The sequence below is a fragment of the Tachysurus fulvidraco genome, chromosome 4 (genome assembly GCF_022655615.1).
Source record: "Tachysurus fulvidraco isolate hzauxx_2018 chromosome 4, HZAU_PFXX_2.0, whole genome shotgun sequence".
In the NCBI taxonomy this organism is placed as follows: domain Eukaryota; kingdom Metazoa; phylum Chordata; class Actinopteri; order Siluriformes; family Bagridae; genus Tachysurus; species Tachysurus fulvidraco.
This window is the reverse complement of record NC_062521.1, coordinates 7,819,514-7,833,986: the sequence shown is the minus strand read 5'-3', so window position 1 is coordinate 7,833,986 and position 14,473 is coordinate 7,819,514. Positions and strand designations below refer to the sequence as shown.

Below are 14,473 nucleotides of genomic sequence, written 5' to 3'. Positions count from 1 at the left end.
CAAGAGACAAAAATACACTGGATCATTGCTACACAATTCTTTAGGACACATATCTCTCTGTACCTGGGGCAAAACTCTGGGGGGAGCACTGCTTGGTTCATCTTATTCCAACATACAGGCAGAAACTAAAATCTGCTAAGCCTGTAGTAAAAACAGTGAAGAGATGGACCAGTGAGGCAAAGCGGGAACTACAAGACTGTTTTGACTGCACTGTTTTGACTGCAACAGCCCCCCAGAACCCGGGGAGGAAAAATCACTACTGACCCATCGCACCCTGGACACAACCTCTTTCAGCTCCTCCCTTCTGGCACAGGAACAGGAATGGTTTCTTTCCCCAGGCAATCACCCTCATTAACAACTCACCGTAATTATATTCCCTGCTTCATATCTATAAGTACTGCATTATCAGAACTGTCAGTCATCACACCATCCGTATACAATACATACTATTGCTGCTGTACATTGTATAAAAAGCATAATATTGCACAGTACTGTTATTTACTCTCACTCTTTATGTGCATAACTGATCAGTCATATTTTCTGTATTCATGTTTAATATTAGTACTGTCTATATTGTATAACATTGTCTTGTTTTGTATAGTCCAAACTAAATGTATGGTATAGTGATCTTTATGTATGTACTTTTGAGTCACCAACAGCTGGAACCAAATTCGTTGTGTCTGTGAACGCACTTGGCCATGATTCTGAAATGATCATTGAACGAATCAGTAAACGAATCTGAACGAATCATTTTGATATCAGAAGAGTCAAAATTTCCAACACAAGTGTTTAGCAGCTGTTAAGCAAGATGATGAATGAAATGTGAGGGGTGAGAGCCCCCTGTTGGAAGAGCCATATACAACATATACAACACTAACATATAACATGTGTTTAATAAACACATTTTTACATTTTTTTACGTTAAAAAAAAACTCTTATTATTCTATACCTATTAGCACTAGCTTGCAATTACTCATATTACATCAGTAATATTTTCTAATTTCAGTAAAAAAGTAAACATAAAATATACATATTATGACGCGTATTTTTTTTTCTTTTTCTATTTGACGTCCTGTGGCTAAAAAAAAACAAACAAACAAAGGATTTAAACTGTTTGTTTAAACCTTTCGATCTATAAAAAATGTCTTCTAAGGTATGAAATGTCTTTAAACAAAATTACGTCACTTCCTGTGCTTAGTTTCTGCGGGAGGATGAGGAAATCGGAGGCGCTATAGGGGACGTGGGGAGGGGCGACGCGGCCTAAACGCATATTTAAAAGATGGCGGACACGGAACATAAATCGGTCGACGTTATAGCTAACTGTGATCGGACAAGTGAGCCGGTCTCTAAGAAACCACGGAGTAGTTTTCTTCAGCACTGTGTAGCAGACGTAGTTCACGGAGAGCAAATAACAAGTGGAGACGCGACGGGCAGGAGTTCATCACGGGCAGGAGATGCGGAGCCGGGGACGGGGAAGGGGGTGGTGGGGACGGGGGGTGTTCAAGAAAACAACAATGAGCCCGTGATCGCAGATAACACTCTAATGTCTGGACCTGAACGTGAAGCGTTAGGTACAAGCGACAAACTTTGTTTTGTTTGGCGGTTTCTACATTCTGATGTGTTCCACTTTACCACAATGCTAACGTTAGCATTAGAATTAAGCCATGGGTCTAGCTAGTCTAGTTACCTAATAAAGCGTCAAGTATTTTATAAACAATATATTTACAGCAGACGCCCTTATCCAGAGAGACTTATATTTTTATACAGCTGAGCAATTGAGAGTTAAGGGGCCTTTACTCAGGGCCCAGAAATGGAAGATTGGTGGACTTGGGAATCGAACTCACAACCTTACAATTGGTAGCCCAGCACCTTAACCACTAGGCTAAAGGCTACCACATCCCTATATATACCAATATTATAAGACATAGGCACCTTTGTAGCTTTTATAAGTCGAAGAATATGCAACAACATTCCATAATTTCTTTTTTCTTCAGGAGAACAAAGCATAACCGGCAGCTAAACATTTTCTAAGATAAACATACATACTTTTTTTTTAAACCCCCCCCCCCCTTTATACAGGCCAGTTATCTGCAACAAGCTTCGATGAGTTTTTAATGTTATAATTGATATCATTAGCCATTGCAGCACTCCAGGCATTTTAATTAAATTGAATCAATGCTTTGCATCACATGCTTTTTTTTATTATTATTTCAGAAACGGGTTATTTGGATGATGATGTTGACCACAATGGATTTTATTCACCTGAATTAGGTGGTGATGACGACTGTTCCTCTCATGCCAGTTCTAGTGACTGGACTCCCCAGCCACGTTTTGGTATGTCTAGGTGGTGGTGGTGGTGTTTATATTTAACAGTAATCAGTTTATTTAGAGCTCTGAATGATACCAAATTGTGGTGTAAAGTTTTAATTCAACAGTTGAAAATGTTTTTGTTAGGGTCTTACCGCTTCATTCAACAACAGATAATGAGAGAGACAGATCCACGGACTATTCTAAATGACCTGCTTCCAGAAACTGTCATTCCACCTGATCTTGATGACATGACACTGTGGCAGATTGTCCTCAACATCTCAGAGCCTCCTAAAAGAAAGAAACGCAAAGATATTAACACCATAGAGGATGTCACCAGACTGCTTAATGATTGCAAAAAGATACTTGTCCTGACTGGTGCTGGGGTATGTTTCAGTTGGAATTCTTAAGACATTTTCTATGTTCTATACTGGCTGCAAAGAGTGATTAGAAATAATATTCTAAATAATCACACATTTGCTAAAATTACTGGGATGAGTTTAGACCGTTTTGTATATTATCCTGAGTGGTCACCATAATAGTTTTGCAAACTTTTCAAATGTCATGACCAATTTTTAGCTTAATTTGCAGACATTACCATTTTATCATATTATTTATCATTGCCATAAAATTGCAGAGATTATCATCAGTTTAGGAAATAATTGATTTGCCTCTTGAAAATGCACATTTTTCTTTCAGTAAGCAGTCATATTCAGATACTTGGCCAATAAAACTCAGATACTTGGCCAATAAACCCATTTCTGATTCTGTGATCCTTTACTGGTCAGATGGTCAGGAGCTCAGTTCCCAAGCAGAGCCAGATTGCCAATGTTGGTCTATTGAGCCACCCTGTCATGTGAAAACAATTTTACTATGCTTCAATGCATATGTGACAGGCCAATAATCAACTAAAGATGAAAACATTGCAGAGATCTATGTCAAAAACTTTGAGTAATTTAAAAACAAAACATCAGAATAAGGAAAAGTTTGATTGCTTTGACTTTAAATGTGGCATGAATATTGGTGCGAGGTGGGTTGATTATATTTCAGAAACTGTTGCTCTTCTAGAATGGGGCAAAAAAAAAAAATATATATATATATATATATATATATATATATATATATATATATATATATTATATTGAATGAGCAACAGTTCTGTGTGTGGAAACAGTAAAGCTTTTTATAAGAGTTTAGAGAATAATGGCTAGATTTGTTTGAATGCTCGAAAAGGATATATTAACTCACATAAGCACTATTTATAACCATGGTGTGCAGAAAGGTGCAGGCAAAAAATAATAACCTGCCCTTTCCCCACTCTTTAACTGTCCAGTTTTGGTGAGGGTATGTTGATATGGTCTTCTGCTGTTCCACCTCATGTGATGTGTTTTTTGATTGCTTATCATTTGGTCATTCCCTATGATCTGTTATCAACTACTTTCATCTTCCATTTTCTAAAGGTTTTTTGGTTTTCCACACCATAGAATACTAATAAAATACGGACTTCCTGTGATTTTCACAATCAACGGAAAACCGTACTTTATTAAACACTCAAAGCAGCCCATCCAGTATAGCACCGTTGGTCACAGAGATTCATGCAATTGTTGGTCCCAGAGATCACATCACATTTTTCTCAATTTTGATGGGGAGCTGAAGCTCTTGACCTTGTATCTGCATTGTGGTGATTGACTTTTTGGATAAGGTCTTCCTATTAAAGTGACCGAACATATGCATTAATGAATGTGTGTGTGTATAAAGTATGTGCTCATGTATAAGAGCTTTTTAATAATATTGTTACGAAAAGGAGTATTGCCATTTTGATTAGTTTTAAAAATATTTTTAATATTAAAAAAAAATGTCCTGACCTGTGTTTTTTAAAATTTAAAGTATACATGTGATTGTGTCTGGTCACTTGAAATTATTTGAACGTTAACACTCCTTCTCTCTCTCTCTCTCTCTCTCTCTCTCTCTCTCTCTCTCTCTCTCTCTCTCTCTCCCCCCCCAGGTTTCTGTTTCCTGTGGAATACCTGATTTTAGGTCAAGAGATGGGATTTATGCTCGACTTGCTGTAGATTTTCCAGACCTTCCAGATCCTCAAGCAATGTTTGATATTGAGTACTTCAAAAGGGATCCAAGACCATTTTTTAAATTTGCAAAGGTCTGTATACTGTTTTATTGTCTTGTATTATAGACTATTATGTTTTAAACCAACAGTGTTTTTCCCCCTTTATTGTAGGAAATCTATCCTGGACAGTTTCGTCCATCACTTTGTCATAGATTTATCGCTTTGCTGGATAAGAGAGAAAAAATTCTCAGGAACTACACTCAGAACATTGACACTCTGGAGCAGGTTGCAGGAGTCCAAAGGGTCATGCAGTGTCATGGTATGTTGATTTCAATACTAAAGTTGTAAATGTTACTTTAGAGCAGACACCAATGCATGGATTACGATTTACAGGTTAAACCTGCAAGCCTTATTTGTTTATTGTCTAACAATAATTTATTCAGGACAATCAGTTTGATGCTGTTGTGAAAAGTAAATCTTTGGTTTGGTTTATTGATAGGTGGCATGTTTATACGTGATGTGACGTATAGCTAAGTATGGTGACCCATACTTAGAATTCGTTCTCTGCATTTAACCCATCCAAAGTGCACACACACACAAAGCAGTGAACATACACACACCCGGAGCAGTGGGCAGCCATTTATGCTGGGTGCTCGGGGAGCAGTTGTGGGGGTTGGTGCACTGCTCAAGGGCACCTCAGTCGTGGTATTGCCGGCCCGAGACTCGAACCCACAACCTTAAGGTTAGCAGTCAAACTCTCTAACCATTAGGCCACAACTTCCCCCATTTATAAAAAGTGTTTTGGGTTGCTAATAAAATGGGCAACAATTTTTGATTAATTTTCGCACTAAACAAATCCATTAATACACATGCTTCAGTGTCATTTGACTTAGCTCCTACCTTGCTTAGAACAGAAAAGGCAGCTAGCTTGCTGGAAGCTCTCCTACAAGAAGCAAACTATAGCTTCAGAAACCATAGGAGCTGAAGGCTGCATTAAAGCTAAGCAGTCTTTGTTTAATTAGCTTGCTGCCAAAAACTGTGGTGAATGGCTACTGAAGCATCATCTCATGTCAGCCACTTCATTACTATTCATTTAAAGATTAAATTTATCTAGGAAGCAATAAGCTTGAATGCCAAGAGGATATCATAACTGCATTAAAAATATCAAACTATGTTAATTTGGTCTGGTAAGGCTTATTTTTTGAAGACCGGTTTAAGCAGGTTTTGATCTAGTTTGATCTAGATTTGTGAATAGTTCTCATTGCAGTTGGATGAATGATTGGACATCACAGACACTGCATAGCTAATGATCTTTTTTTTCTACCTCTACCCATAACGGGTGTGAGACTATATTTAACAAGTCAACACTTGCTTAAGAGAAAAAAGTTCACCTCAGGAATCTGGTTGCTGTTACAAGAGATGGGGTGCCAATCATGCGAGGTGCATAGACAAGCAAATTTCAATAATTATTATTTTACCATTGTTATTCACCAGCAAGCGCTAGCTGCAAAAGAATTGAATTTTTCTTGTCTTGGCTCATGATGTCAAAACTGTGAATACTTCACTGTCAGTTGTTTAAATTTTTTGCTTAATAAACTTGATTCTGCATGCTGACGTATGTCCCAGTTAAGACAGTAAAATTGTTGCAGGTTTATGGGCTGCTGCTGCAACCTGAAATCATATCATTCAAGCCTTGAAGCCTACTTACAAATAATTGTTTAAATTCAAGTTGAAGCACCACCATTTTATTAAAAAAAAAACAATAATAAAAGGTGCACTTTCAAATATTATACCTTGCTGAATACATACGGCTTTGTTTTTGAACCATTTTCTGGATAAGCAATAAACATTATTGACTAAACTATCTCCATTTAAGGATCAGGTGGAGGAATTAGAAGATGGATATGGAGAAGAACTGAAGATAGTGTTCTAGACTTTTGAATAATATTCTAATAGGTGTAAATATGTTTTTGTTATAAATCATCCATTTAGCAGCATGCAATAACTCATGATACAGTTGAAATGTGAAATCCTTTTGAACTCAAAACGAGATGCCATTTTGTGCCATATATTGAGTGTTCAAATATGATTGACACATTTTTGGAATTTTCTATAAGTTATTTGTGTATCAGAGTAATGTTTTATCATAAATGACTACATTAAAACACTACCAGTGTTGCCAGACTTTGCAATTATTCTTGAATTACTTTAAAAACCTTAATAGAAAACACTAATTTACTTGCAGTTAATTAATTGCAAATGTAATTGACTAATTTGTTTATGGCAATATATTTTTTTTTTCCAGGTTCCTTTGCAACTGCATCCTGCCTTGTGTGTAAACACAAAGTTGATTGTGAGGCCATAAGGGAAGATATATTCAGACAGGTATAACTATCATTATAAATAACAAAAAGTTACAATTTCAAATTTTAAAAAAATGCAAATTCCAATGCTAAGTGTATAATTTAATAAATAACTCTAGGCTCTAGACAAATATACACTGAACCGTGAGCCACAATTAAAGTAAGAACTTTTTCAGTTGTTATTGGATAGAAAACCAGGTCATGCACATCCCTCTACATACAAATTCTACATTGTATTTCAGAGACCGTCAATCGTCTGAGCTGATATAAAAACATTCCACCGCCTCTCATTTTCCCTCATTTTCTCTGTGATGCTTTTTGCTCTAAACAGCTGGAATCCCATTAGATGTAGAGCACAGTTTGGGATGGCTCCATCCAGCCAGGTTTCCATGAAGCAGAGAGCAGCAGAGTTTAAAAAAGTCCTTATTTGTGCGGGTGAAGATTTGTAGTTTGTCTGATTTATTTGAAAGGGAGTGGAGATTCACCAGATGAATGCATGGCAGCAAGGTCTTAAAACCGTGCTGTCAAAGTTTCATGAGCGCACCAGCACGCTTGTGTCACCTGGAGCGCTTGTATAGGATCACAGCTCCTACGACTTAAATGTCCAGTAAAACATCTGACTGCTCAAACATCTGCAAAAGTTAGTTTGTTGTACTATTTCTGATGTCTAAGAGTTTTTTTTTTTTTAGATAAACTGTTTATGCTAATAATTCTTTTAAAAAGGTTCTTAATATTAGAGTTTTTACTAGTGTTTGCTGCTGGTTTTAGCTTGTTGCTGATGCTATACATGTTGTCCCATTTTTGCTATACTACAAATTTAGTCCAAAATACTGCATGGATGTTTATAATAGTATAACCGTAGTCAATCAGTAACTGTGTACATGCAAAAAGTACAAAGGTGGGCATGCAGGTAAACCCAGAAGCAGAGCGGATCTTAGCAGAGCTCATGGCTCGTGTTTATTTTGTCCTTTCTAAAACAGAAACGGATCCACGCTGGACTCTGAGCCTTTACTCTGGGAATTTGTGTGTGTGTCAAGTTTTGCCAGAGTCCCATGCAAACATCGACAATCCAGGCCATCATTTCCTGCTGTTTACAAACAGCCACACAATACACTAATTTTACATCCAGATCTATGTCCAGAGCTTTGTGTTTTGTTAAATGTAAAATTGTAAATGTGATATACAAATAATATTGAGTGGAACATTTGAAATTTACCCTGTGCTAAATGTTACACGTTTCAGTGATCAGCAGCACAAATGTGTTCTTTGACAATCAGACCTTGTAAAGGTTTAGGGGCCAGATAGTTTTGGGATGTAGTCTAGAAATGAGAACTTTGGCTATTTAAAAAAAAAAAAAGATTACAAAATCAACCGATGCATTTTATTTATTAATATGTAGTTATTAAATTGTCCGGTTCTGGCTTTTTAGTGCATGCTGGCTAGCTTCAGAGAGCTTTAAATGATTAGAATGGCCCTGAAATCAAAATGGGTGTTAAGCGTTTTGTTCTGTTGAAAAGCTAATTCTTTTGTTTTCACTATACACAGAAATCACTTGGGTTTGAGGAAAAAACAAAAATGAGATGATTGGTCAGAGTTTCAGTTTTCATTTCATTTTTCAAACAACTTAGAACCTGTCTTATGTTTGTTTGAACCGGCCATTTTATTGGATGTTGGTATCTCCTGTTGCTTGTATTAATTTGAATAACATTTGAAATAATTGTAAACATTCTATTTAAATTGCAGTTAATTTTAGCCATTAGTCAGTGATGCCTGACACCTTTTGAACACCATTCTGAGTTTTGATTCATCACTGTTTATTGACCAAGACTATCTAAAATATTAAACAAAAAATAATGATCATTCTTTAGCCCAAAAGGCTACCATTCAGAGAATTCAAATGGCTGCTGGTGATGAACCTACAGCTGCCAGTCACCTTTAATGTTACAGAAACATATGGCTTAACTCCAGCGATCTTAGAGTCCAGGAAATTGTTCTCTTTTGTGAAGATTGTTGTTGATGTATAAAAAAATGTTCTCCGTATTAGTCTAGGTTGCTAGATTACTGTGAAGTTTGTTTTGATTTAGTGGGGGGTGGGGCATATTTTAAATAGCTGATGTGTAATCAGTTAAGCCATTTCATGGAGATTACCTACATGATGGAGGACTTGAAAACAAGTTCATTAAAAATAACACCCCTATTACTTTTCTTGCAAATACTGTGACAGAATAAAAACAGCTATTGTTGCTATAAAAAAATCTTTTCTTTACAGGTTGTTCCCCATTGTCCAAGGTGCCCTAATATCCCTTTTGCTATTATGAAACCAGACATTGTCTTTTTTGGAGAGAACCTTCCTGAAGCTTTTCATAGGGCCATGAAGAAGGACAAGGATGAGGTGGATCTCCTCATTGTTATTGGATCATCTTTGAAAGTGCGGCCAGTGGCTCTTATCCCAAGTATGCATTATACGTTTTGTTACTTGTTTGTAATTGAATAGTTTCTACATTTATGTGGCTATATAATTAAGCAGTCATGTGGCAGCAGTGAAAACATTTTATTCAGATACAGGTATAGAGCTTCAGTTAATGTTCACATCAGACATTTAGAATGAAGAAAGTGTGATCTGTGACTTTGATAATTAAAAAAAGTGACATGACATACGGCATATGTCATATGGTGACCATACTCAGAATTTGTTCTCTGCGTTTAACCCATTTAAAAGTGCACACACACACAGCAGTGAACACACACGCACACACCCGGAGCAGTGGACAGCCATTTATGCTGCGGCGCTCAGTTTGGGGGGTGGGTTGGTGGGTGGGGGTTTCAGTGCCTTGCTCAAGGGCACCTCAGTCGTGGCCGGCCCGAGACTCGAACCACAACCTTAGGGTTAGAAGTCAGACACTCTAACCATTAGGCCATGACTTCACATGAATATTGCTACCAGAAGGGTTAGATTGAATATTTCGTAAAGTGCTGAACTCTGGGCTCTACAAAGTTCATCAGAATCAGGTTTATTGGCCAAGTGTGTTGACACAAGGAATTTGGTTCCAGCAGTTGGTGACTCTCAAAAGTACAGACATAAATAACACTATACATTTAGCTTGGACTATACAAGACAAAAGCAGACAAGACAAAACAGACTATATGAGACAATGTGAGGCAATATAGACAGTATGAGTATTAAATAGGAATACAGAGTATGACAGATCAGTAATGGACATAAAGTGTGAGTGCACAGTAGTGCAAATAACAGTATTGTGCGTCAAGTATGATCGAGTTTACTTTTGTACAATGTACAGCAGCAATAGTGTATAGCATATACAGATGATATGACTGACAGTTTTGATAATGCAGTACTTATAGATATGAAGCAGGGAATATAATTATGTTGAGTTGAATCAGGGTGATTGAAATGGGTGACTCCCATTTCAGGTCTTGACAAATGGTAGCGCTCAGATACTTGATAGTCTCCACAGATGACACAGGGCTGTTGGATATTGTGAGGGGGAGTAATGTTGAGGGGTCTTTCCTAAAGTCCACTATCATCTCCATATTTTTGAGTGTTTAACTCTAGGCTATTCTGACTTCACCATGGCACCAGCCACTTCACCTCCTGCTTATATGCAGACTAGTCGCCATCTTGGATGACTCAGATGAGCGTAGTACTATCTGCACATTTCAGGATTTTAACAGTTGGGTCCCTTGATGTGCAGTCATTAGCATAGAGGGAGAGTAGCAATGGGGAGTGGACACATCCCAGAGGAGGACTGTCCAAATACTGGAGGTAATGTCTCCCAGTCTTACCTGTTGTTTCCTGCCTGTCAGGAAGCTAGTGATCTACTGACAGATGGCAGGGGGTATAGTGCTCTTTAGGAGTTTGGAGTGGAAAATTTCTATAATTATTGTAATTAAAAGGCGAACTGAAGTCGACAAACAGAATCTGGGCAGTTGTCCCTGGGAAGTCAAGGTGTTGCAGAATGTAGTGCACCCCAATGTTGACTGTGTCATTGACTGATCTGTTTGCTCGGTAGTCAAACTGTAGGGGATCCAGCAGCTGTTCTGTTACAGTCTTTAGGTGGGCCAATACCAGCTGCTCAGTCTTCACGACGACAGATGTCCGAGCGACAGGCTTGTAGTCATTCAGTCCAGAGTACTAATAATCTCTTAGTAATATTGAATCTTAAAATGTATGGGTTACAAGGTATTGTGGAAGCACTTTCATACTCAGTTCAGCTGAATCATAGATCAGACTTTGTAGTTCAATAAACAGCTTGAACTTTTTCATATTCCTCAAACCATTCACAATAGTGAAGGTGTAGAAAGTCCTTTTAACCCAATGAAACTGGACAGCTGATAACCAGAAAAAGAACAGCTGCAATTCTCTCTGTCTCTGTCTCTGTCTGTCTGTCTGTGTGAATTTCTGTGTTAACTCTAGAAACGATTGTGTGGAATTTCCAGTTCAGCATATTCTAAAATACTGTAATTGTGCTGCTGCCACATGTTTACATAACAGCATGAATTTGAATGAGGAATGTATGTACATAAAAATGGTGGGCATCAGTAATGTATTTAACACTGTATATGATTGTCAGAAGACAGATTGCATTTAAGCTATTTTTGTTGTTTATAATTACTGTTTATAATGTATCCGATAAGTGAATTATGGTCTGATTGTATTGTTTGTGTATTTGTATTAAGGCTCTGTTCCCCCTGAAGTGCCTCAAGTTTTGATCAACCGTGAGCCCCTGCTTCACATGAATTTTGACGTGGAATTGCTAGGAGACTGTGATGTCATCGTTAACGAATTATGTCATCGACTGGGTGGTGACTTTACGCAGCTTTGCTGCAACCTTTCTCAACTAAATGAGATCACAGACATACCTCCTCCTCTGCCATCTGCTCTATCTGAACAGGAATGTAACAAAGTTCAAACATCTGAAGTTCAAAATACAGGACACTTTTTCACAGAAAACAATGAGACAGTTGCAGAAACATCAGAGACAGTAACAGTTATAGACTCTTGTCCAAATGCCCAGTTCCTGAATGATGGGGGTTTAAACACCTCTCAATCAGCCAAGGAAACAAAACCCTTGTCAGAGTTGGAAAATAGATCAAGCTTACAAAAACGTTCAACCCAAGAAAATGAGGGGTGTCTTAATGCTCAGCCAGGCCCGTGCCGAGAGTGTCCAAATGTTCATCAAAATGCATCGTTGGATGCTGTTGAACATAGTCCAAGTACACAAAAAGAAAGAGAAAGGATAAGGGAGTTGCAGGACATTCAAAGCGAAGAAAAGCATGCAAATCAAAGAGATGATGTTCGCAAACAATCCTGGTTGAAACAAACCTGTCGCAGTCCAATCAGTAATCGCCTTGGAAGTAAGATTCCTTTTTTTGTAATACATTGGACACACATTAAGACATTTGATTGAATTTTATCATTATTTAATGTCAAGTTAAGTGTTAAATCGGTGCATAAAAGCTACTGTTGAGTAGTTATGTGCTTGATTAATAGGCTTGCTACTTTCAGGTTCTCTGATACTTAGTAATAACTGTTTTTTTTTTTTTTGTTTGTTTGTTTACATTTTCCAGGTTCTCAATTCTTATTTCAGGCTCCAAATCGTTACATTTTCCATGGGGCTGAAGTGTACTCCTGCTCAGATGATGAGACCTCTAGTTCCTCTGACAATGACGGTTCCTGCTGCAGTGGCAGTGGTTTGGAGGAACAAGAAAGCGATACAGATGAGGAATGCATACCTGAAAATGGTCCAGGACATGGGGAGGGTGGTGTTGGAGAGACAGAGAATGAAAATAAATGCATGTCAAATATTGACACAGACAGTATAATGAAGAATCGTGACACCATGACAGATGTTTAAAATATTAATATTGGTTTCTCAGCTTCTCTAGAAGTAATAATGTGTCTGTCTTGTGCTTTTTTTTTTTTCTTGTTTGAGAATATATTTTTATACTCTTCTCCCTCCAGGCCCACCCTTTTGCTGTTACTGCCTGCTCCAAATCTATTTGGACGGGGAAGTCATGATAGAGTTTTTTGTTTGTTCATTCTTGATTAGAGATGCAAGACTGATGGATTGAAAGTAATGGCTACTTTTATATTTGGGTATTTTACTATTTTATATGTGCTCCATAATTTTGTTCATATAGCTCTTGTGTCTTCATTTGATGAAAATATGTTTTGGATAAATTATATTAATCTTGATTTGTTGATTTTCTGTACATATCCAGTTTAACTATGCACAAGACTGTAGATAAAAAAAAATAATTAAATCACAAAGCAAATTACAAGAATTATCTTTGTAAAAGAAAAATATAGTATGGTGGGCAGTAAGATTCAAAAACATCTTGCAGGCATTTTCAACAAATTAAGAAGTACGTTGCAAAGCAAAAATTGATGCTGGTGGCTTAAGATTACTGAGTTAACTACCTCATGGGGGGGGGGGGGGGGTACGCTGTATGTCCTGTTGAAATTAGTTGCATATACATTTGTTTGTCTGGTTCAAATAATTCCAGGTATTATTCTGAATTGAAATTGAGCGATATGTAATTTTACTGCAGTTATTAACCTGAAAAGATAATAAGGCAACTTTGTAATTATTTGGGGTCATTATTTTTTCCTTCTCTAAGTAGTATAATTTATCCATTCATTAACAAAAATTTCACCTAAAGGTTCCTGTTGAGGCTTTAAGATTTCTGTTCAAAGTGGTTATTAAATTGGCACCTTGCTACCTTAAATTGACCATGCCACAGACAGTAGCCATATATATATATATATATATATGTATGAATATGTACTCCTGCTGCTGTGCATTTTGAACATCCTATTCCATATTTAGATTAAGGCCTTCTTGTTCCACTGAAAAGAAAGTGTAATGCTAAAGCGTACAAGGATACCCCATGCATTTGTGTGCTTATAGCTTTATGGCACCAGCCTGGGAAGGCCCATATAAGGGTATGATGGTCATGTGTACAACACTTTGCCGGTATACACTAACTGTCAAATTTATTAGAAACACCTGTCCAGCTGCAGTCCAATCATGTGGCAGTAGAACAATGTGTAAATCATGCAGATACAGGTCGAGCTTTGGTTAATGTTCTCATGAAACATCAGAAAATTGAAAAATAGTGATATCTGAGACTTTGTGGCATGTTTGTTAGTACCATATAGGCTAGATTGAGTATTACAGAAAGTGTTGACCTGTGAGTGTCATACACAACAGTCTTAGAATTTGCACAGAATAAAACACAAAAAACATCCTGAGAGTAGAAAGTCTACAGGTTGAAACATCTTGTTAATAGAGCAGAGGAGAAAGACCAGACTGAACTGATCTGACAGGAAGTCCTTGTTAGCAGAAAAGCAGCCAAGAACAACTATCTGAGGACATCATGTGGACAGATTCTATTTTTGTCAACCTCCTCATCTATTGTCTAGTGCCCTTGATTCAGATTTCTGTTCTTGACTGACAAAAGTGAATTCCAGTGTTTTCTGCTGTTGTACCACATCCACAATAATTGTTTTTGTGCATGCTGAGATGCTTTTCTGCCCCCACTGTTGTATAGAGTGACTGTTTTTATTATTACCTTTTTGACAGCTTGAAACCAAATTGGCGATTTTTTTTGTCTAACCTCTCTTATCATCAAGCATGTCCAGCCACAGAACTGTTGCTCAAAATATGTTTTTTTTTTTTTTGCACAGTTATCTGGACAGTGGTGTATTCTGATC

The 14,473-nt window shown here is 37.3% G+C and overlaps 1 protein-coding gene across 2 annotated transcripts; it reads left to right on the top strand.

Annotated features, from left to right (window-relative positions):
• The first annotated feature begins 1,220 nt into the window (after positions 1-1,220).
• sirt1 (sirtuin 1) lies at positions 1,221-12,952 on the top strand. 2 transcript variants are annotated; one of them, XM_027165852.2, is made up of 9 exons: positions 1,221-1,571; positions 2,215-2,334; positions 2,455-2,693; positions 4,313-4,465; positions 4,544-4,691; positions 6,678-6,757; positions 9,005-9,188; positions 11,434-12,111; positions 12,325-12,952. In XM_027165852.2, exons 1-9 carry the CDS (start codon positions 1,280-1,282, stop codon positions 12,609-12,611), a joined length of 2,181 nt encoding a protein of 726 aa, XP_027021653.2. In that variant the 5' UTR covers positions 1,221-1,279; the 3' UTR covers positions 12,612-12,952. The 2 variants fall into 2 exon arrangements, with proteins under 2 accessions (XP_027021653.2, XP_027021654.2); XM_027165853.2 differs by having other exon boundaries at positions 1,224-1,571; positions 2,272-2,334.
• Positions 12,953-14,473: the final 1,521 nt, after the last annotated feature.